The following is a 25553-nucleotide window of genomic DNA, read 5'->3' as shown; positions in this document are numbered from 1 at the left end:
CCCTGGGTGGTTGGGAGCATTGGTGAGTGGTAAAGCACATGCCTTGCATTCAGATTGAGTAAGTCCTTAGCATTTCCCAGTTAAAAGGAGTAGGTATAACATGATGAAAAAGAGCTCTGTTTGAGATTTTGGAGCGCCATGGCAATTCTGAATAAACAAGGGCTGGGAAAACCTGTGTCCTCGCAGATGTTTCTGGGACTCCAACTCTGTCAGCAGGGCCAATGGGCAGTGATGATGGGTACTGTAATCCAGGAACATTGTAAGGGCCTCTGCACCCCTAGAAAAGACAATAGTGGACAAATAGTCTGACCCTGTTATAAATCTATTTTCTTGCTATATGTATGAAAATGCAGGTGATGCTTGAACAAACTTTGAAACAATCAGTCCCCCTCAGTGGCTCCACATTAGCATCATTTAATATTTATGCACAACCATCAATCTACATTGCACTTCACAGGGTAACATAAGCAAAAATAAAATAAAAAATAGTCCCTGCCCTCGAGGAGCTTACAGTCTCTTTATTTTGACAGTAGAGGAAGGCAACAGAGCAGGTGAGAAAAGGGAATCCTAAAGGTAATAAGAAATGAATACGAGTATATGCAGTATTGCATACTGAAACTTGGTTTTGTTTTCTGGAGGTGGACTGGGGAATTAGGCAGAAGGCTTTTCGGGAAAGATAGATGGGTTGAAATAAACGAGATCATATGAGGCTTGTACATCACCTAAGAACAACATGCCTTATTTTATTTTTTGCTTTGGAAACATTATCTGGAATTCTTGGAAAGTGATGTTTAATGGGCTTGAAACCTGGGAAATAGTTGCTCATTGCTAATGTTGAAAAAAGAGGCCTATCTATTATGATCTGTCCATCGTTTCTCCTGCAGGTGAAGAATCAGGGAAAGTGCATACTAATTGTACAATTTGCATGCAGGGTTTGTGTGCATGGGTTTTTGTGTGTGCTTTCCTTTGCATAGCAAATGAGGACCGAAGGAATTGATGATTGAGCAAAGCTGACATGACATGAAAAGGACCTAGCTTGATCTATCCATTGCTATGCATATCCTAGTTGTAGTAGCTAGAATAAATTCACCTGTATGCCAGTGCACTGCTTGGCAACCTAAATATGAATGAACTATTTTTGACTCTCTGCTTACACATATACTTCAGTGGGCAGGCTCTAGCAGAAGTCACTCAGTGGGATGTAAGTAGGTCATGACTAAGGTCTTCTCAGACAGACATGGTCAGGATAAACTTCTACTTTTCTAGTAAGGATGTATGCTGCCCTAGAAGCCATTATAACATAGCATAAGTTACTGGTAGCACCATAGAGTTTACTGAATAACTCCTATTATTATTATTATTATTATTATTATTATTATTATTATTATTATTATGGTGGTGGTGGTGGTGATACGCTTCTAATTTATAAAGATTGTTTAGAATCTGCACCGGACCTTTTTTTGCTTTTAGAAAGGGGGGAAATGCAGGGTGTTTGACTGAAATGAAACCCATTTCTCTCTCCCTGAAGGATTCCCTTCTCCTTAAAATATCAATTACATTGCCATTGTGATCTGGAAGTCACACTCGTTGATAGCAGCTCTGGAAGAAGCAATTTGCCTTAGAGGTTTTACAAGACTTAAGCTTTTGTTTTATAGACATATTCCAAAAAAAGAAAAAAAGAGAGAGAGACATATCTGCCAAAAAATAAGAAGTCCTTTTCCCTTGCGTGATGTCAGAAGGTTGGATATGTACAGCCTTGGAAAGATGTATAAATCATTTTTATACAGAGAACTGTCTTAGAAAACTAGAGATTTCAGTACAAAGGAATCCATTCATTGAAAGAATGCCTCCACAAGGTTGTCTTATGAGTTACAATATACACAAGAGGATGTTGCAAAAGCACCTTTGCTTTTTAGGTACCGTTACACTGTACACAGCTGCCACCCTTGTGGGAGGGAAAACAGCCTGTTTGTATTACAAGAAGTCCTATAACAATGCTAAAAATATTGATACAAAACAGCTACAAGTGGATAAAAGCCTAGCAGCTATCCCTTGCTTTAATTGTTCACCAATAATTTTTAGCTTAAAAAAAAAATCCCGTCAAGAAAATAGTAGCATTTTGAAATTTCCTTTTCATAGCTTTAGACAGTTATCCCCCCACCCCGCTTACAAAACGTAATCCAAACAGTGCCTAGCCGAGAAATAAACAAGCATTATATATGTATAAAATGGAAGATGCAGCTTTATTTTTTTATTTTTGTAGAATAGTGCATTTGGATCCTGGAAAGAATTGCTTTGATTATGGAATGATAATCAAAAAAAAATGGGCAGAATTGAAATAGGGCAACTCTTACCACAGCCGAGACTGAAATCCGTAATGAACAGTAGGCCAATATATTTTTCAGTCTACTTGTTTCATTAACAGAAGAGGAAAACATGAAACTGAACACTGAAATCATGCTATACACTTCACTGATTTTTATGCTGCCTTGTGGAGCAGAGTGGCGTTGTGATGACAGGTATGGACCAGGCCACCTTTTCTGATCTAGATGGGTGAATCTAAATCATAATCACTTTGTCTGCTTAAACTGCATTTGCATTTTTGCAGTGCTCTATTTTGTAGAATGTGTTATTTGTTTATAATAAATACCACAATTTATCCCACAGCAACCCTGCAAAGGTTGCATTGGCTGAGAATGCATGACTAGCCCAAAGCTAGTAAGTGAGTTTCATATAAGCAGAGGTCCTAATTCTGGCACCACACAGCCAGTGTGGTGTAGTGGTTAAGAGCGGTAGACTCGTAATCTGGGGAACCGGGTTCGCGTCTCCGCTCCTCCACATGCAGCTGCTGGGTGACCTTGGGCTAGTCACACTTCTTTGAAGTCTCTCAGCCCCACTCACCTCACAGAGTGTTTGTTGTGGGGGAGGAAGGGAAAGGAGAATGTTAGCCGCTTTGAGACTCTTTCGGGTAGTGATAAAGTGGGATATCAAATCCAAATTATTCTTCTTGGTCCAGGTTCAACACTCTAAGCACTACGCCACTCTGACTCCAAAAATACTCTCAAGTTGAACATGTGGTAGCCACACAGTAACACACCATCTGATCGAGAAGGAATGATTTTTTCCCCAGTATTTGAACCATTCTCTTTCACCTCATCTCTGAAAACCCAAAGGGAGTTCATATTCTCACAACGCCATTTTAATGTATATAACTCAGAAATTATTCTCAAGAAGTTCAGTGGCATTCATTCCCTAGTAAGTTGGCGGTCCAAAAGCAGCAGTCCCACATACACTTACTAGGGGAATAACCTCCATTCAATAAAATGGGACTTGCATCCTTGTAAATACAATAGAGTTGTATTTAACAATTGTAGCCAGAATGTGACCAAGAGAAATACATTATGTAAGAAGTTTATCAATACTTATTATTCTGCTGCACAGCAATTGCCAGATTTTCTACAATGAATGTCTCCCATCAAGTTGATAAAACAGTATGTAACTTGAATTGTCATCAAGTATTTTCAATATTCTCACACCGATCCTACACAGACTCACAGACTTAGTCTAAGCGTCACTTTTTTTGTATAGGACTCATTCCAAGGCACAGCCTTGGAACATTAATTTCAGCATTATTCATATTGTTTCATTTCATAAAATTTGCTTTTTAGAATTAGAAACATCTTGCCAATCTGTTCGTATGATTCTTGATTCCAGCAAACTTTTCCAATTTGAGCTCTTAAGTTGTGTTGGTATATCAAAGCTCATTGATCCCAATTTCTAGATCCCCAGACTGAGGATAGCACATGATGCTCTGTTTATGTATTTGGAGTGAATGCATGAATGGGAAGCAGGCATGAGTACAAAGTCCGCCCCCAGTGGCCCAACTCTTGCTGACTCTACTGCACATCTTCCTGTGTTCTGATACTTGGCATACTGAATAATGAAGAGTCCCCGGTGGCAAGGAAACCTCCAAGCACAGTTAGTTAAACACTGTTAGAATCTCCCTCCGCCTCTTCATGCACAATATGTGAAGTTCAGAAGATGAGCCAGCATGTGCAGAGCCATGGAAGGAGCGGATGTGTGTGCGCTTTCCCACACCCCTTTAAGCTCCCCTCCCCCCATTCATCCAAACACATGAATAGAACTGTGGTGTATAAGGAGCTCCACATGAAATATACAAGAAACATACTCAACGGGAGCAGGTTTATTAGCACCAATCACCTAGCCAGGAGTGGTGTTGGTGTTGGTGAAAGGATGAACTGGATCCCAGTTCCATTCTCAATTGGTGACTGGAGTTGACAAAACTGAATATTCTGACCCATGGTTAAAAGGTACAAAGAACGATCCAATGCAGCACAGCTCATGTCAGCTGGAAAACTGTGTTCTAGGTGTGTGTGTGTGTGTGTGTGTGTGTGTGTGTTTAAATTCCACATAATGCTTTTTTGCTCACAATTCAAAATATGCAAGGGGATCTGAATATGCACACCTGCTTCTCAACACAGAATATAGAACAGTTGGGGTGAGAATCTAATGCAATGTTTTCAACAAAGCTTAACATTCCTTATTGCCACCTTTGGCCACCTTAACTAAGTAGCCTGATAAAGACATTGACAAAGACCTTGTATGCTACTGTGGAATCATTTCTGGTTCTTTTAAAAACAGCGTTTATGCCATTATGATGATATGATGCTAAAAAGACAATTATGTGGCCCCTTGCAAAGCACTCTTTCTCTTACAGCATTTTGGTTTATCAATGGCAAATGCAGCTTTAGAAATCCACTGTTTTCTTAAATTTGATGGCATCCAATACCCCCGTTTCCGTTTACTGACATTCTGATTTAGCAAAACAAGTGTAACTAAAGAGATACTGAAAAATCCTGGCAAACTAACTCTAGAACTTGGCCTCAAATACTGAAGAAGTATCCCACTACAGATATTATATCAATCCCTGAATAATGAGTGATATCCAACTAAGCCATACTCAGAATTTTCCCACTGAAATTTATGTACTTGTCCATTGATTTCAATGGGACTGCTTTGAGTAAGACATTGTATATTACTCACCATCATGGCATACGGCATTATCCATGACAAAGTGGTTGGCTTACACTTGGACACACATTGTCTGGTGTGGGAAATCCACTCATCACCCTGGTAAAGTAATTTCCACAAGCAAGACCTGAGTGCTGTAGGACTCTCCCTTCTTGTGATTCCCAGCAACCCTCTTTTCAACAGTGGAAAGAGACCATAGCCAACATGACTAGCAGCCATTGATAACCTTGCTTTACTTTGTCTAATCCTCTTTTAAAACCATTCTAGTAGGCGGCCACTGCTGCATCTCATGTAAGGGAATAAGCTGTGCAAAGGATAGGGACATTCTGTCACACTTTCTGCCAGCTGCATTACATTTTTTCAAAAGGTTTCTAAGTGTGGGGAGGAGGCTCATCACCTCATTCAAGTATCCCAATAAACTGTTATGCTTCTTGCCCAAGATGGAAAGGGCAAGCAGGCTGTGTCTGATGAGTGAGAAAAGCTTCACTGTACAAAATGAAACCAAAATACAACCAACCAGACTGTTGAAACCTCTTCGATTGAATTTGTACCATTGAGGGAGTTTCTTTTTCTTCCCATTTACTAAATTCTCTATTCATTCCTCACATCTACTTTCACAGTAACATTATTAAAAGAACAGAATGTTATATTTGACATAGCGTTCAGAAATCTTAGGTATGCAAGTGATTGACGGTAGGGAAACACACACACACAAACGTTGGGCGTCTTTTGGACGTTCCATCGAGATGGTCCCATCCATTCACTATGAAGCCAGTAGAGCTTTTGTCACCAACTTCCTTAAATCCAGGATTTCACACTCGGGTGAATTCCGCAAGACATTCAACTACTCATTTAAGTCATGCTAGCCTCCCCTGCCCCCACCCTGCCTCCCACCGCCCCACTCCCAGTCCTTACTTTACAGGGATCGCCTAGATTCATAGACAACAATAGTTAATTTCAAAACAGTATGTAGGTAGCAGCTGATGAGAACTTAAAAAGTCAGTTTTAAATTAGCATCGTGGCCCCTTAAGCCAGATGTAGGGCTCTGTCTTCAATAAATACGTGCCAACTCCATTTACCCATCTTGCTGGCCCAAAGTCTGAAGCTCAGATGTGTGAAGGGTGTGGTGAAGAAAAACGTTTTTCCTGCTGTACATGTGTAAGGAGATTGGTCCTCTCGGAGGCTGTCCCAGCCTCCCTATGAAAGTGGAATGTTGCCGAGGGACAGGAGATTGATCTTTCGGAGCCCCGGGAAAAGCAGGGAGATTCTCGGCCTTGGCTGTCGGCTTCAAGCCACTTTGCGCTTCTCCTTCTAAGCCGTTCTGGCTGACTTCTGAAGTCAGGGCTTCATAAGTCTCTCTTGTGTGCTTGAGAACCTCCACGATTTCTTTTTCTTTCAGGAGGCTGCTGAGGCACACACTTGACAGCTGGCAGCTTTTGCTTTCGTGGGAGGTTACTTGGTTGCCCGGCAAATATCTAAAATGGTCCTCGGTGGGTGTATGTGCTGACTTTCTGTCCTTTGTGTTGAGAGTTTGGCTCACCATTTTGTTTAGATATGTAGCCTGGGGCAAAGAAAACAGAAAAAGGGAGGAGATGAAATATTAGTAACAGAACGTATTAACAGCAAGGCAGCTTGGAGGATGCAAAATGTTCCCTGTAATGTCTGCAGCTTTGCAACAGACTAGGCATTTTCACCGATGGCTGATTTAGACAGAGACAAATATCAAAAGCTGTCAGAAATCCTTAGGCGCATACTAAGCAAAGGATGGAGGACTTTTGCAGTCACTGTGATAGTTCAGTGGTAGAGAGCATGCTATAACTCCAGGATCAGGTAACATGAGAAATCTCTCCCTCTCAGACCCAGGGGACCTTTTGGTAAGTCTTAGGAGCACAGGAAACTGACTTATGCTGAATCAGACTGCTGGTCCATCTAGCTCAGCATTGTCTACACTGACTGGTAGTGGCACTGCAACATTTCAAACGGATGCTCTCCCAGTTCCCCCAAGAGGATTTAACATGGTACGTTCAGCCTGCAAAACAGATGCTCTTCCACTGAACTATGCCTCTTCCCAAAGTTTGTGTCACAGAAATAATACAGGCTCAGTGACAAAAAAAATATCTCACTTGCTACAAGGCAGCTTCCTATATGTAATTTCTAAGGAAAGTAATTAGGTAGGTCAGGCTACTTCTCACACCAATGTTGCTCTTCCCCCAGGTATTAGTGACATTATTAGAGAAAGTACTCTCAGCAGTCATCCTACCCTCATGATGGCATGATTATCACTCTGATAAATTCTTGAACAGGAGTAAAATTGAGCCACGGTGAAGTGGGAGCCCACCCACCTCCTTGTAACAAAAAACAGGTCCAAAGCTGAGATCAGAGTACCAACTATGTTCTCCAGGGAAAACCCTCACTTGCACACAAAGCTGACCCATATTAAATTATAAAGAAGTACCAGGATGCAATCTCCGTCCCATCCCTGCAATTATGTTTCTCCCCCAAGAGAAGACACATTAAAAACCTTCCTTTTAGAAAGGAAAACTCATCTGCTGAAAGGTAAAATTCAACCAGCAAAGCTTCTCTTCTGTTGTAAAGACACAGCACAATGCACAATGTCAGGTCCTCATACACGCAACTCGAAAATCTATTCATGCTAATCTCTTAAACTATGCATGCATGAAAGGCTGAGAGAAAAAAGAAGTGACAGAGAGAAGCCTAAATATGCTTCGTTCCCCAGATGCAGACCATGCAAACTTTCAAGGGAGTTCTTTAAAAGGTATGTCATAACTCGCACCGCAATTAGCACATTTCAGTTTGTCTCCTTTCAGTAGCTAGAGTAACGTTACCATTTTAAAGCTCCAGTTCATGTGTGAGAACTAGCTGTAACAGGAGTCCATTGTACTCTGTCCTTTAAGTTATTAGGCACTATAATTAGACGTTTGTTCTATCCTTTCCCAATTTGTTTGCTACTTCAATCTGGCATTTACATATACTTCAAAAACCCAACTAATATTAGCCTAGATTCAGTGCAAACCGGCACAGTGGATGTCTTTTGACGTGTTCATTTCTGCTTCTTTTAAGAACTCAGATACGGCCACTTGAAACTAAATCTAAGGAAGCCACAAAAGCTGCTTTGATCTGCGGTGCTTGAAGTTCAGAGTTCCCCAAAGCTGCAAGCTTTGTAAGTTTTCTACTTCTATTGTTTCTTAGCTTTTATTAACAGCTATTTATTTTGGAAGCACTGGGCAAGTGAAGGGCACACACTCATTGCAGAGCTGGGTATGTTTTAGTGGAGCAGTCACTTCTAAGGAGCTGCAGTAGACATTTTGGGTGCAATTTGGTAAAGCTATCAAGAAAGTTCATCCAAGGGCATAGGAAATATTCCTCATGCCAAGTCAGGCCATTGGACCATCTAGCTCCATATTAACCACAACATCCTTCCCCAACTTAGTGCCCTAAAGATATGTTGAACTACACCCATTATCAATTGATCACCCTGGATGGGAGATGATGGGAGTTGCAGCCTGGTCACAGGCCTAGAGAAGGCTGGTCTAAAATGACTGGCAGTAGCTCTCCAGGATTTCAGACAGGAGTTTTCTCCAGTCTTACCTGGAGATGTCAGGGATAGAACTTTGGACCTTCCAGAAGCAAAGCATGTGCCACTGAACAATAGCCCTTCCCCAAACCAGCCCTTTCAAGCCTTGCTATTTCTTGCCTAACATAAAAATTTGAGACTTGTTTTGAGGATCCTCACTGTCAGAAAAAGCCGAGCAATTTCAAGGGGAGGAAAAAAGAGTTTCAATTAGTCTAGCAGTTTCATAGACTGGCTGGATGCAGGGGAGAAGTGGGAGGCACTAGCTGGATAACCCCCAAGGAAGCAGACTCAGAGCCAGAAGATTGGTGGTGGGATGATGATGAGTAGTCAGAGGGAGAAGAGGGAACAGAAGCTAATGAAGCAACAGGGTTTAGTGAGTAGGAAAAGGCTGGGGCAGAGAGCAGTCCAGAATGATGAGGCAGAAGCAGAGGCTGGAGAAGAGGGAGGCCAAGAGGCAGAGGAGAAGCAGGCTGCTGAAGAAGCCAGGGAGTCTCTCTCTCTCCTCCCAGACCCCCAAAACACAAAGAGGAATGAAAAGGGTGGAGCAAAGCGAGACAAGGCAAAGGAGCCACAGGCTGCTGGGGGAGGAATCTTAGAGACAGGTAGGAAGGCAGGGACCTTCAATCCTTGCAACTGTTTCATTGAGAGAAGACTTACTGGGCAGTGATCATGAGGCCTGAGCTGTTTTGCCTTCTTTGAATAAAGAGTTAACTTCACTGACACCAGGTGTTTTATTGCTGACCTGTTCCTGACAACTGGATGGGCCCACTTCTATCCTGTTGAATGTGGATAAATGCTAGCTAATCTTATCTCTACTCCAGATATTTTCTTCATGTAAATTGGCATATTCTGCACTTCACTGGAATTAACCTAGGGATAGATATGTGTAAAGGGTGTGTGGAAATATCCCATACCAAGAAGTGTTCTACTACACATAGTGTAAAATAAGCCTGCTCTATGAGAAGACCAGCAGGGGGGCACTTGAATCCCAGGCAGATGACCCACTTGGGAGCTGCAATGGTGCAGTGCCTCTTTTTTGCTTTTGCAAACATTACCACAAATGTATGAGCAGCAACAAAGGTGCAAGAGGCGGCAAATGGGGACAACCACATCAAAACAAAATGAAAAGAACTACAATGGACAGGTCCTGCTGGTTGAGATAACATGTTGATGACAACAAAATGGATCAAACATTTGCAATAAGCTTCCAGGGAAAAAACCCCAGAAGACAACTGTGTAGTGGAGGAAAATTGTATATCTTTTATTGTTAACATTTTGGGAGAGTAGCAGACAATTTCAGTCCTCACCCCAGAGTGGTCTTCAGAAGTGAACTCCTTTCAACTGTTTTGTGTTATTTACAGTTTTCTTTCTGCAAAATGAAGGGCTCTTTTCATGTGCAGAAGGAACTGAGATCCAGCAGAAGCTTCTGCTGGAGAAAGTCCTACACTTTATCTAAGCCCAAAGGCTGAAAAGCAATACTGCTGGAGGAAGTCCTGAGAGCTCTCCCTGCAGCCTCCCAAACCACCTCCAACATAAGCCATAAGCCTATGGAGCAACTTGGGGGGGGGGGGGGCTGCAGGCAGGAAGAAGAACCAGCACAAATGGCTTCTTTCAAGCAGGAGTAGCCCATGATCAGAGTTCCACTCCTGGGGACTCTGGATCTTATCCTGTGAAAAACTAAAATCATGCCTAAAATGATGTTGAGAACTCTACATTTTTAAAGGGTTCTTGTGATTTTCCTTTTACTACTATCTCCTTTTCTTCCTTAAGACATTAAGCCTAATGCTTAATATGCAGAACAGGACTGGGGAAACCTCAGCACAGGGGACAAAGTCTTCCAGGTCAGTCTGTCTGGACCATGGAGTTCTCCCTCTACTCTCCCAGGGAAAACACACACACCCTGCCTCTCACCCTGAGTGCTTTTGCCTGGCTGGAATGTAGCCTTGCCCTCTGATAATGCCTCTTGCTTGTCTGGATGGGGGATACAGAGAGTCTGTAGAAACTAGTCTACTATACAAAGGTAAAACATTTATTGTGTCACCCATTGCTGCCTCTAACTCTGCCAACCACTGGCATGTGACCCGCATAAGGTTCCCCCAAAGAAGCACCAAAGTACATTCCAATCATGCCTTTCCAAGTTCACGCATTTTGACTTACTTCTTGAATCTGAAAAATCGCCAGAACAGCATGCCACTTAGGAAAGCAAAGTACAGTGGTGCCCCGCAAGACGAATGCCTCGCAAGACGGAAAACCCGCTAGACGAAAGGGTTTTCTGTTTTGGAGGTGCTTCGCAGGACGAATTTCTCTATGGGCTTGCTTCGCAAGACGAACATGTCTTGCGATTCCTGGGGGGGGGGTTTAAGCTGCTAATAGCCTTTTAGCAGCTAATCCGCTAATCCCTTAAGCCTTTAATAGCAGCTAATAGCCGCTAAACCGCTAATAGCGCTAATCCGCTAATCCGCTAATGGGCTTGCTTCGCAAGACGAAAAAACCGCTAGATGAAGAGACTCACGGAACGGATTCTTTTCGTCTTGCAAGGCACCTCTGTATCTAACATGTTTCCAAGAAGGGAGACAAAACTGAAACCATTCAACACTTTCCCATACTTAAATGATTTCAAGCAGCTTTTGTGGCCCTGGCAGTTTATGTAACTGCTGTTCTAATTTACCAATCAGTAAAATCAGCTCCTTGGTCTATATTCCATCTGTTACTATGTCAACTGCTTGATTTCTGCACCATCTTGGTTTTATGCTCACCAGCTCCCAGTGCCGCGAACGATCCAACACAGAATGTAATTTAGCTGGAGTGGGTAATGGTTCTTCATTTTAGTTTATTAAGAACCACTCTTCTTTATTGATTTTAGGATGCACCTATACCGTCACTGCATTTTTTACAACCACCTGAATTCTGCTCCTATTGATCAGCTAACACTGCCTTCCATCAATACCCTCCATGCTTGGTAAAAAAAAACCCACAGTACATCAACATCACATATGGTGAAGCACTGGAAGTGTGCCAGGAGATGGCAGATTCACCACCTAACAAAACTTACCAGGCACAAAGTGGGTTACAGGAATAGTATTTCAGCCCCAGGACCCACTTAACACATTGGGAGAGCCATTTCTTAATCTTTTATTGTATATTTGCATGGTGGTAGTGCTTCTGTGGCAACCCACCTTGGATCAAGCTATGACCCACTAGAGTTGCAGACTAGTAGGTTAGAACACAGATGAGTTACTTACTGCCTGCTCTATGGTGGTTCCCATGCCTTTTGAGTTGGCTTGAAATCTAATACATAACACAGCTCTGAATGTGATTCTGCCTTACATAATGCATTTGTGTATGCAAATCTCACAGATATATGCATTTTTATGCTCATTATATGCAAGTATAGGGATTTTGGCACATGGAGCCATGGAGTCAGTTTTGTCCAAGCAACCACACAGAAAATTCATCCGTACCAGTAGGAGCTGGTAATATGGGTCTCAGTCACTGTCCATCATAGTCTGGTCATTTAAACATGGCCCCAGGTGCACAGGAACCTCTTCTAGATAAGCAGGTCTCATGCAACCAGTTTAAAGGTCCCCTGCTTCTACTCTAACAAATACCAAGAGAAACAGCAAGGACTTTAAATGCTGAAAGCTCTAATATATTTCCTCTTAAAAATGCACTGCTATTTGTATTTTCACTAATATACGTTGACTTTTTCGAGGCACCTGGAGATCTTTCCTACTATTTTCACCGTTTGAAGCAAATGGGGAAATTTTGTGGGATGTTATTGCTGCTATTTGTCATCACATTTCAAATTAACTTTCTCATAACTCGTCACACTGCAAATCCCCAAACTCTGTCGGATCCCAGCATTCAAAGAATGATTAGAATATTTTTATGTCTTGCACTAGGATTTAAAAGGCAAGCAAGAGAAGCAGTAATAATATTTTTTACAAAATCCACCAGCAGTCAGAGGCATGATCAGAATGTTGTGAGAGTGATGCCCAGATCTGCCACTTTTCTCAAAATAGCCCAATGTAACTCATTGATATCATCATCACTGACACAAACTCTAATGCCCTGTTTATCAATTTGACCTCCTTGCATTGCATCACATTTAAGCAGTAGGGTGAGTGCTTCTGCATGCAGAAAGTCCCTGGGCATGTCCATGGTAGCAACAGATAGTAGACCACAACTACCTGGCAAATACATTTTGCCCGAGACCTTGGTGAGTCAGAGGCTATATGTACAAATGCTTGTACATGTACAAACATCCAAAGGACATGTGCAAATGTTCTGACTTAGTAGACGGCATCTTCAGATGTTCCCTCCTAACCAAACCACTTTAAGAGCTACACTCTGGATTAAGCATCTCAGCTGGACATCTCAGTAGGTGGTCTTAAACAATTGACTCAGCCCCATAGGTATGGGTATGAGTGTAACCCACCCAAAGTTAAAGCAGTTGTAAGTCTCCTTTATGTGAGATTAACAAGATCAATAATGACCTAAAAAATAAGGTGGATCATGCCCTTTGTTTTTGCCATTATAATTTAAAAGCACTTCAAGAAAATGATAATAACCAAATGCACTTATTCATATGATATTATTAACCTACTTTCAAGGACTGTATCCCCAAAATCAAATTCCTAGTAACAGTTCAAAGACTGACCGTTGGAAAGAAAGCTACCGATTATTGAAAAGGGGGGGGGGTGTTAGAAGAAACAGATTTGCTCGAAATACTCACCCCTGCATAGTATAGTGTTTTGTGTGTGTGTGTTTTTAAATAAAACATCCTTCTCCCCCTTCGCCCTTCTAAACATGGTTTGATGGACTGCCGATGTTCATGCTGCTCATCCCAGACAGAGAACAACTGTTGGGATCCAGATAAAGGAATATGCTGGCAAAGACCTGTTCATTAGCTGTCATGTTAATGAGTGGAACTATCCCTCAGCTCAAATGTTCAATTCCACAACCGTAAAATCAGAAGACCTACAAAAAGGGCAAGTTGTGTGCTTATGACAAGAAAGGGGAAAATAACACCCCCTAATTATCTTTTAATTGATTTGGCTCTTAATTTTTATGACAAAATGACTGAGAGCAAGACATCCCTGAAGAAAGAATGAAAACAATCTGGCCATTTAATCATCCTCCGGCAAATGCTTTATGAGCAAAGTTTAACCAAGTAACATGAATTTCCCAAGCTAAAACATTTTACTGGACTAAAGCTATCTCACAACGACTTACAATGAGCCTAACAGAGTTAGGCTCTTTAGACACAAATGAAACCAGAACTGGAAGAAATATTCAAAAATATTTTAAATTTACTGAAATTTCCCAATTCACAACCGAAATTTTGAACACAATATTTTATTTTTAAAAAATCAGATTTACATGTTGAATGTGAAAACTTATTTTAGCATGCAAGTACTTTAGATTTTTTGGCATCTGTTGGGGAAAGGTTCTTAAGGAAGCACAGTTGTCAATCCCCATGTAGGGCTGGAAAAAGCTCCTATCTGGAAACTCTGGGAAGCCACTGCCAAGTTAGTGTGGAGAATGCTGAGACAGAAAGGCATTCTGTCCTGCATATTGGCATAAAATATGTACACTCATCTAATGTCAAAATAATAATACTGGCAGCATGACTTGCCTTCTTTCAGATATCAATGATTAATCAGCAGCCAACACACACACACACGCCAAATACCACCTATCAAAACAAACAAACAATTGGTTGTACTTGACAAAGTTGTACTCGGAATAAACCAACTGACATGAATGGACCAAAGTTAGTCATGTAAATTACTTTCAGTGGGTCTTTCCTGAGTATGACTAACATCAAATGTTCCCAGGGGTCATGCTTCTGCAGTAGCATTTAGCACAATGGAAGGCCCTTTCCAACTGTTCCATCACTGCTGGTGCCAAGTATATCTGAGTGGCGAGGGAAGAGGTGAAAACTAAGGCCAAGGGCTTGAGGATTCCAAATCAGAAAAATTCATTTCCATACCCCCCCCCCCATGCATCTCCAGTGATTTGTGGAAATGCCAGCTGGCCATTCACTAGCAATACAAAAGATTATAATCTCAGTTGACACCACCTCGTAGGACAGGGGTGGGGAGCCTCTGCCTGCGGGGCACATTTAACCTGTTCTGCCTCTCCATTTTGCCTACAAGGCCATTTTCCCCAAATTAGACACAGACTTTGGTTTTTCAAATTTCAGCAGTGCACTGTGTGAGGTGAAAATCCCCACCTCTTGCCTTCTGTTCCGCTCAATTCACTATGTTATAGTTGCAGTTCCCTGCAGCACCCCCTAGGTTCAGCACCCAGTGTGGTAGAACCAGACATGCTGCCCCAAATCTGCCTTCACCCAGATAATGCCCATCTGCTGCACACCTGACATCATTAGGTGTCTGTGGGTAAGCAGAGATGAAGGTGGGTGGCTGCTTATACAGCCAATCCCTGCAGAAAGCAGGTTTGAACTCTCCACATATCAACCGATGGGTGGGGACTTCAGTCATGGTTGTTTCAGCTGCACAAGTGAGTTTCCCGTGGGGAGAGCACTGGTGCAGCCAATCTCTGCAAAAAACAAGACTGAATTTAGATTGCTCATCAGATGACAAGCAGGGAGTTCGATTCTGCTTTCTACAGGCTCTGGCCATTGTAAGGATGTCCCTTAAAAAAAGAGAGAGAGATTTTACTAGTCTGTCTCCCAGTCATACATTTCTCTGAACGAGAAATGGCTTAATTGAAAAATAACCTCCATTTAACACCTTTCATTTGGAAATGGAAGAACACAGTTTTGAAGCTTTAATACTGGATTTAGCAAAATGTATGTCAGGCGCCCAAGTCAGACAGCCGGTAGAATCAGAAAGTAGTGCAAAGCTGTCTCATTACAAAGTCTTATTAATAAGTCAATGTCCTCAAATCTTGGATAGAATATTCTTTTCAATTTACCTTATAATATCCATTAAGCTTTAAACCTAACTGCATTTAAATCTCTGAATATATTTTCACCAGAAAGCAAGAGGGGGCGCACTGAGAGTAGAATGTACCTGATGAAAAAATAACAAATCCTGAAATTATATTTGACAGACACCTACATTATGAGGTCACAGTCATGGCCCTATTGTTAAAGGTCAGTCACATTCTGCCAGACATTATAATGAGATATCAGAGAAGAGGAAGTTATACAGCAGACAGTTAGGATTTTACTTCAGTTGGCTCCACATGCTGTTCACTTGGCCCCAGCCACTGACATGCTAAATCATGTCTTCCCTAAAAGAGGGCACGAGTTGAGGTGAGACCTGGAGTCCGACCTCCTGTGTTGTGGGTGTGTAAGATTGGACAGCCACAACACCCGATTGGTAGGTCCCTTGATGTTGGGTTCAATCTGGCCAATGGGGCACAGTCCAAATGGATCAAGGGACCTATATATACTCATGCATGTGATCCAGAGCTCCTCTTTCAGCTCGTGCATTCGGAACACCCGCTGACCTCTCCCTACTTTTAGGGCATTTTGTGATTGACCTTGCTATGCCATGGTGTGTCGTCTGTACTTGGGACAGGGGCACAGCAGGAATTTCCCCCACTTGGCTGATTGGCTGTTGCCATTTGGGTTTCTCCTGCCGCATAGCAAATCGTCACAACTTGTAAGGTTGCGGATAAGCACTGATTCAGGTGATAGGGATGGGAGAACGCTCTTGCCATCCCTATGTGAAGGGTAAGGAATTCAGGGACTCAAATGGTTTGGTCAACCCCCGAGAGGGGGTTGTGCCCGTGCCTGAGTCCAGGGGGGCATCTGGATGGTGAACATAGTCTGTTCCCAGCTTTCTGCCTATCCAGGTGTTCACCCTTGGCTGACCTATGCTGGTGCCCTGGGTCAGTGCTGCCTGCAAGGGTGCAGGGAGCTAGTCGAACCAGAGACTATGCAACCACTCACTGAACACGCAAAACCAACCAACCCTTCATCATGGCAGACTCACCAGGATTAGCCTCTCCCAGGTGAGTCAACAGCCTCTCTTATCTCCTACATCTTTCCTTCCATTTCACCATCCAACTTGCCAGTCCTTGCACCTCCCTGTGAAGAAAATCCTTATCTTGAGAAAGACAGAGAGGCATTAAGAAATGGGAATGGGTGAATGTGGAGGGAACATGGGGCAGCATGTGCCAGCCTCTCCCCCAACCACAACCCCTACTGGCGCCACACCTGACTTCCTTCATTGAGTGGGAAGACTGGTAAAGGAGTTCATAATAATTTCCTCATATTTTTGTTTGCATTGCTCTTATTTCCATGCTGTATCCTCACCTGTCTGGTAAAAAGAAATAGTCTGTTCATTTAGCATCACATTAGTAATGAACATTTCATACTGACATCAATTTATTTGGATGGGTGTTTCGGTGGGTGGGAGCATTTTATTCTGTTTTATTGCCTTTTTGTGCATGCAGCACCTGAGGGGAAAACTAGGATTGGTTTTGCTCTGAGATTAAACTGCTTGGGCTCCTTCTATCTGCTCGGAAGCAGATAAGAGAACATGGCACAGTAGCCCTTTCTTTTAAATCAACATTGAGCTCTTCTATTTCCTGTGCTGAGACACCGCATGTTAATAATTGCCAGTGCCTACGATCATAAAAAAGGAATACATAAAATATGAATTGTATTCAGCTCAAGATACGCAGTGCTTTCGTAAATACTGTAATGAAAACCTGGCTGACAACGACTGATGCAAAATGCTTCTTGTACTATGGGATGTGTCACTGTGCAAGGATAATGTCATTAATATACATGCAGCACAGTAGCTCAATCAGCACCGAGACTTTTCTCTTTTCTGTCCTCCCCCCCCATGCCTTTTATTTGAAATTGGCTTAATATTTCTTCCTCTCTACCAGCTCCTTTTCTCTCAGTAATCAAATGACCAACAACCGTCAATACCGTCACAATATCTAAATGAAGCAGGCAAGCATTCATTGGTAGCAGCCAATGAATTGGCTACTAGGATATAAGACAACACTGAGAGAGGGGGAATTGCATAACCTCACTGGCGAATGTCAGGAGGTCTTGGTGGAATCTGCTAAAGAACCCTGTGTTGGAATGGACCAATATGGACCAGTGTGGTACCCTCCAAATATTAGTCAGACTGCAATTCCCATCACCCCTGATCATTGGCCACACTGGCTAGGCCTGCTGGGAGTTGGAGTCTACAAATACCCAGAAGGCCCCATGCTGACTCCATGTGCACGTTGGCCTACACATTGCCCCCCCAAAAGAGGAAATACATCACCAAAAAAAGAGGACAGAGATCTGGGTAACATTTGTATGTGCTACTTTATATGTATAGATGCAAATTTAGGAATAATTACTAAAATTGGAATATAATTACATCTCCCCAAAGTGAGAAAGACTGTGACCAGGTGTCTATCATTCTGCTAGGCAGGTACTAACTGTGGATAGGCAGCTTCAAAGGACTCTACTCTCCATTGAGATGGTTCTTCTTTAAACCAAGCTTGATCCAAGTAACAAATAAAGGACTACTTTAATCGGATCAGAGGTGGGAAGCCTGAGGCCTTCCAGATGTTGTTGGACTATAACTTCCATCATCTCTGACTGTAGGCCGCACTTCTCTGAATTAGAGGAGTTACCTCTGGCAGTCGTTCATAGAGACAACCCAATACTTTGTAAAATAAGGCACACAACCGCCTACATACACTAGTGCCACACAATGTAGATGATTATGCCAGCAGTCTAGGTGCGACTAGAATTCAAATAACAATGCAATATAAGAAATAAAAGAAGCAATAAAAATACAACTGCAAATCACTATGAATATCCAATGTGATGGGTGTGCAATCTCCCCTATTCAGACAAAAAACACCCACAGATATGACATGGACCACCTAAATGAAGTTTGCAGACCACTGGTGGCCCACAGACCAAAGTTTGGGAACCTCTGCTCTGCAATATTTACTTGAGGTAAATGACATTTTAGGTATTTATACTGCGGAGTATTAAGATCTGTGGAATATATGTTAAATGAAGCCTGGATTGCCACATGTAATCTCCCCCCCCCCCTTTTTTTTTTTGGCACCTAAAGCATCCTCTGACGTTGAAAAGCACTAGGGAGCCCCTGCATGTACAGAGCTTCATGGCTGATTAGAACCATTGCACTGCGAAAAAGGAACAGAAAAGAAAAGAAAGAAGCAGCACTATATGAGAAAAGCTGTGAACCTCCTTTCACAACAAAGCCCCCACCTTACCTCTTCTGAAAATTCACAGCCAAGTCTTTTGATTCTTTATTAGTTGAATTTATCAATTTCATGAGGCAGGACAGCAGGAGAGATTCCCACTGACATTATTATATAAAATGATTATGTAAAACAATTATTCTTACTGGAAAGGTTTAGTTTGTGCATTAAGAAAAGTGTGGTTTTAATGTTCAGGGCCAACCCTTACGAAAAATTCTGAAAGAATTACAAATGCCTCAGTATAATTTCAATCAGATTCTGAATTAATTCTAATTAACTTTTTCGTAAAGGGAGTACAGTCACCATATCCCTTGGCAAAAAAATGAAAAAAGAGAGGTTTTTTTTACTTCAAAAAAGCAAGGAAGGCAACATTGTAATGCACTTCATTTTAGCAATTAGTGCCTATGCAGTTATTTTTTTCAAAAGGTGTATTCATGTTTAATGAAAGACCTCAATTAATTTGTTACAAAGAAGCATTTTCTTTTCTGAAATATATTCGTAACTTTGCAGACTAAGGGCATTTGGCACTTTTGTGTTTAGAGAGCAGGACAGAATTACACACACCTGCAGATTTGTGTGTGAGAGAGAGGCCTTACTTAGACAGCTACCTGTAAGTTCCATTCAACTCAGTGGGGCTTACTCCTGAGTAGAGTATTGGTAGCAAGCACATATCCACCATAGTGAGATGTATACTCCATAGCTCATTTTAGCAGATTGCTCTAATAATAATAATTTATTATTTATTATTTATACCCCGCCCATCTGGCTGGGGTTCCCCAGCCACTCTGGGAGGCTTCCAACCAAATATTAAAACAATACAGCATCAAGCATTAAAAACCTCCCTATTGTTTTCTGGACAATAATTTAAAGGGAATCCAAAGATGAATTGTTTAGTTATTTTCCCTCTAGTCAAGCCATTATGACCAACATATTGTAATTATTACTTCTAATCAATATTTCCTAATAACCTTTTCCAGGAAAGCTTGCAGCAAGGAGATGTCCCTGTTGCCTTATTTGGTGTAATGGTCAATTTTCCATGATACAAGCTGTGATGAAAAGCTCTCTCGATTATAGTTTTCATACACTCCTTCTCTCTATATTAAAGTTGACCTCAAGAGGACCTGAGAGCCTGCTGACCTAATCACCTCCCAGGAAACATGGTGCCTTAGGGAGCTGTTGCATGCCTCTTCTTTCCCAGGAAAAACCACAAAGCATTTCCCCTTCAAGCAGCAGAAAGAATTAAATGCATAGAAGTTGGTGGTGATTAAGCCCACCACCTCTCGAGTTTTCAGATATTCTCTGTCTTCAGTAATTCTATGTAAAGACTTGGCAGGCAGAGTCCAGCTTCAGAGCTCTGTCTTCCCATTAACTGCTCCAGATTGCCAACTCCTGGCTCATCAGGACATGAATCCCAGGCAAGGAAAGGGGCAGAGTCCAGACTATATGAACCCAAAGCCTAGCTTTTTTGGTGTGTCCACGAATAGCACAAACATCACGGTGACACAAACCCTGTCAGTGGCAAGTCAAGCAAACACTTTGCCCCTGGTCACGCCTCCAGAATTACTGAAATGCCCCCTGACTTCGTAACCTGTAGGTTTTGAGGGACATTTTGATTCTCATTTTTATCGGCAGAATGCTGCAAAAACCTAGCAATAAACAAGCAATAACAGACTGGTACAGAAATGGGATGGGATTGACTTATGACTGGTGTTACAAAAATGGATGGGACTAGGTTATGGACACTGGCTTCATGAATGGTTTTATAGTGGGGAAAGACGGTTGGGTCATTCTGGTTCCATTTCATGTCAACTTTAAACAGACTGATCCACCCATCGCTTTTTCCCATTGGGATTCATGTCCTGATGAGCCAGGAGTGGGCAATGGTAATGGATGATGGGAATTATAGTCAAAAACATGGTCGTGGATTATGGGAATTGTAGTCCAAGTCATATAATGAGCAGCACGTTGGGGGAGGCTGCGGTGTAGTGATAGTGTAGGGAGATCAGTAAACACAGTCCCAATTCCTCGCCCCCTGCCACATGCACTCACAAGTACACCTGCAGGCATACAGGCTTATCTTCGCAAGGCTCTGGACTTTGTGAAGCACCTCACCTACACTCACAATTAGGAGTACAACTTTCCCAGCACTGAAGGAATTGGCAAAAGAGAAGTGGAGAAATGCTAACAGTTTTGTCAGCTAACATAACAAAGAACAGGAAACCTGCATTTCTATTCTCAGAGTGAATAGTGGTGTAGCATGCATTTTGCATAATAAAGTCTGTAGTCATTGCTTTTTACACTTTCAGGAGGACCGAAGGCTGAGGCATGTAATGATTCAGCCGGGGTTGGCAGTGGATGCCACTCTTTGTTCTGCAGGTTTGTCACCTTCTAAACATAACATACTTCAGAAACTTTCTTTTGCCTTTGCTAATCTGTCAAAGACTTACAGTGTTCAGCCGATATGAAAATGTCTCATAATGGAGAGGAAGAGCTCTTGGGATATCAAAGTGCTGCAGGGAAGAGATGTCACAGAAATGCAGAAGGTAAATAAATTCCCCCTCTCTCCCTATCGTGAGTTCTAGTAAATATCTACAACCTGTTCTGTCAATACTAATGTTCAGAACATTTATCAAAAGATGTGATGTAATTGGGAATACATATTGAGAATATATATTGAAAGGGGAAGGGGACAAGGTTGAACTTGTTCCATATTGCAGGGAGGTTATGCAGGGAGGAAACTATTCTAATGAACAAAATAGCTGATTTGATGTGTACTTGGGCACAGCAATCTAAGCTACCCCTCACTTCGGAAAATGGATCAGTTTTCTTTCTGAAGCAATAACAAAGTTTTCCCACACTCATGATGATGTTCTGATGATAGACGTTCAGTGCCCTTGATCTCTAAGCCTTAAGGTACAATCTGCACCATACAGTTAAAGCAGTATCATACCACTGTAAACAGTCACGGCTTCCCCCAAAGACAGCTTAAGGGTGCTGGGAGTTCTTAGGAGACCCCTATTCCCCTTACAAAACTACAGTTCCTACAGTTCCCTGGGAAGAGACATTGACTGTTAAACCACTCTGGAAGCTAAAGATCTGTAAGGGTGATCTCTTAACAATTCTCCACACCCTTAAAGGTAAAGGTACCCCTGCCTGTACGGGCCAGTCTTGACAGACTCTAGGGTTGTGCGCCCATCTCACTCAAAGAGGCCGGGGGCCAGCGCTGTCCGAAGACACTTCCGGGTCACGTGGCCAGCGTGACATCGCTGCTCTGGCGAGCCAGAGCCGCACACGGAAACGCCGTTTACCTTCCCGCTAGTAAGCGGTCCCCATTTATCTACTTGCACCCGAGAGTGCTTTCGAACTGCTAGGTTGGCAGGCGCTGGGACCGAACAGCGGGAGCGCACCCCGCCGTGGGGATTCGAACCGCCGACCTTACGATCGGCAAGCCCTAGGCACTGAGGCTTTAACCCACAGCGCCACCCGCGTCCCCTCCACACCCTTAACAAACCACAATTCCCAGGTGTGATACTGCTTTAAATGCATAGTGCAGATGGGGTATTTGTCACTTTAATGATGGAATGTATTTCCTAGACAATGAGAGTGCCTGTAGGGGATGGAGTGGCCTTCTTCAATCTCTCAATTTTCCATATAAAACCTGTCTAGTCTTCCTACACCTCTTGAATGTCTGGCTCTTGTTACTTTTTCAGTCTTTTCAGCACCAGCATTTCTTAGATAAAAGGTGCTTGACACTGACATTTTGCCAAAATTGAAATGTGATGTGAATTTAGGAGTTCTCCATCAGGTGAATCACTTGGGGAATTTTGTGGGAAGCCTAAAGAATTTGAATAAGGGCAGTTCTGTTGCACACACCTAACTTGATCCCATGTTTCCACCAAAGTGGAATTCAAAGAGTATTAAAGGTATTTTGATTATTATTGTTTTTAGTTGAGAACTGTGCTGGGACATTTGTGAAGTGCAAAAGTTGGTGGATAATTAAGTTCTAATCCACACATTAGTCAAAGAGGTGCATATCAGGTCCATTTGAATTGGCATTTCAATGATTGAATTCTTCAAGCATCCCTAATGCAGCAAATACATATTTTTAGCTGGCAAGCAACTCCAAAAAGGCACCTTGGGGACATATGCGCTGTGGAGAGAGTTCTTAAGCAAGTTTCCATTTGCTTTTCATGAACTCATTTTGTGGCCCTCATACATGGTTATTAGTATATTTATTATTACTAGTTTATTAGTAGTAGTATATTTATATATTAGTATATAAATATATTGAGTAAATTGATCTGGTCCATTTGTAACATACCCCAAGTGTCAAAGCTTGCACTGTAATGTCATTTTGAGCTTTGGTTGATACTGTATAGTGTTTCCTGCAATAGCAAAGTCAGCCTTTTATGTACTGTTAACATTGAAACTTTGGTGCTTAGAGCCAAAGGGTTTGGGAAAGATATTACAACCACAACAAATTCCTGTATTTATATTCATTACGATTTAGTGTACTGGATGTACATAAAATCTTCCATGTTTATAGGGAACTCTCACATGTTGCCTACCTGCCTAACTGCTTTGCATCCCTGCAGAAGCCATTGACTAATCTACTGTCATGTCCTGGAACGTTCATAAACATTCTAAATTCTGGAAGTTGATTCTTCAGTCATAAAGTGTTCACTCAGGGGAATTATCAGTAGAGCTGCGCACCAGTTCTGATCAAATCCCAGATCACAATCTGAATAGGGCTGATTTGGGTCAATCCAGGGGTTGCTGTGTATGGTTCAATGCAGCCCAGGATTTCCCCAGTCCACTTGGATGGACCCAGGGCTGTCAAACATAGGTGGTAGTCACACAACTACATGTTTAATCTGGGTTTGCAACTCTAAATAAACATCTGCTAAGCAACAAGGGGGAGTGAAAAGGAGATGCAGGCAGAAATTCTTACCTGTCCCTTCTTAAGTAAGTGTTATAGCAGGGATGGGGAACCTGTGGTCTTGTTGGGCTATAGCTCCCTTCATTTCTGACCATCAGCTACGATGATGGAATCTAATAACAGCTGGAAGGCTACAGATTCCCTCTCTCTGTGATGCAGCATGGGAGATGTTCCATATGATGTTTACCAGAACATTGGAAGCAACATTGTGGAAGACGTGAATTCTGGTTTAATGATGTACTTCTCAGCCACAAATGTCGGATGTGGAGCCCTAATGAGTGGCATCTCCAGGGGTTTGTGACAGAGTTTGCCAGCTCTTTGAAACATATATTGGAGGCCATGGTGTGCATAGAGACACATTTTAGGTCCTATTATTGTACCTTTCCCAGAATTGTTTGAGTCAGAAAATGGAGAAGAATCCATTACTATGAGGACAGCAGTGCTTTAGGTTTAGAAAGAAGTTTGCAGCACTTGTTTGCAGCCTCTCCATTTTGTCTGTCCATCGACATTTGCTTTTTCTAAAGCTAAACTACTTTTCATAGCAGAACGTTCCTGAAATTGCAAATCAGTTAGTTGCGACTTAACTCTCCAGCAAAACCTAGCTTAATACATGAGCTGAAAACATGCTGCCATTAATGTAATGAATACATTAAATGCATTTTAAACGGTCTACTGCAAGTTGTTGTTGTTGTGTTAAAGACCATTTGTCTAGTCTGTGTGCTTAAGAGCATACAGCTTTGACAATGGCAATTGCATCAAGCTAGTAAAGAGCCATCATTTGTGTTGAAATGCTTCTGCTAAGCAAAACTGCTTTCACCTTCAAGGGCATAGTGGAATATTGCCATAGAGACCATCTATTTTTAGAAGTAACTACTGAAGAGCCCCCTTGTGCTTTGTACTTCCTATTTTGTATTTATTATGGATAAATATCACCTTAATTTTTGTGGACGTATACAGTTTGGGGCATAGGAGCTGTGCAAAGTGGGGTCATATCCTGTTCACTGCTTTACATTAATGAACTGGGAGATCCATCAGGTGACAGTTGTACCCAAACCTGAGGTTTCCTGGCTCAGAGTCCACAATATCTTACATTGAGACACATAAATACTGCAACATCAATTATATTATTTGGTCTTAGAGATGATATGACTATATTGCTCAAATCTGGACCAAGTGCTGAATACAGAGACACACTCTACAGCAGTGGTGTCCAAACTTTTTTTCAAAGAGGGCCAGATTTGATGAAGTGAAGGGCCGTGAGGGCCGACCAAAGAGCTTTTTTTATTATTGAAGTTGTAGAGCTTTTTTAAGGGTTGAGGTTTTTCAGGTTTTTCAGGGTTGAAGTTGTTGAGGGTTTTTTTAGGATTTTACCCCAGGGGCTGGATTAAACTGACCGGTGGGCTGGATTAGACCCCTGAAACAGACTTTGGATATGGTTGTAGGCTGTCCTGATAAATGGCTAGGGCACTGGATCTTTGCCAAACCAGCAACTTCCAATTTCCAAGTGGAGCAGTTGGATTCGAACCGTTCTGGTTCATCTTCTCCAAGTTTGGCCCGATGATGCTCAAAGAGACCTTGATTTTTGTCAAAGCTCTATGACAGGGGTCAGCATTTTTTTTCCAGCAGGGGGCCGGTCCACTATCCCTCAGACCTTGGGGAGGGGGTGGACTATATTTTGGAAAGAAAAAAAATGAACAAATTCCTATGCCCCACAAATAACACTGAGATGTATTTTAAATA

At 42.1% G+C, this 25553-nt stretch overlaps 1 protein-coding gene across 3 annotated transcripts in view; it reads right to left on the bottom strand.

Moving 5' to 3' along the window:
* Positions 1–390: 390 nt before the first annotated feature.
* Positions 391–25553, bottom strand: part of CCSER1 (coiled-coil serine rich protein 1) — a 697013-nt gene continuing 671850 nt past the window's right edge. For all 3 annotated transcript variants that reach the window (XM_083398305.1, XM_083398306.1, XM_083398304.1), the window contains one exon: positions 391–6613. In XM_083398305.1, the coding sequence (XP_083254431.1) occupies positions 6128–6613 (486 nt within the window). In that variant the 3' untranslated portion in view covers positions 391–6127. The remainder of the gene's footprint in view (positions 6614–25553) is intronic.

This window comes from Podarcis tiliguerta (genome assembly GCF_965153285.1).
Source record: "Podarcis tiliguerta genome assembly, chromosome: 9".
NCBI lineage: Eukaryota > Metazoa > Chordata > Lepidosauria > Squamata > Lacertidae > Podarcis > Podarcis tiliguerta.
Note: the sequence above shows the minus strand (reverse complement) of the source record. Positions and strands in the feature narration are given on the sequence as shown.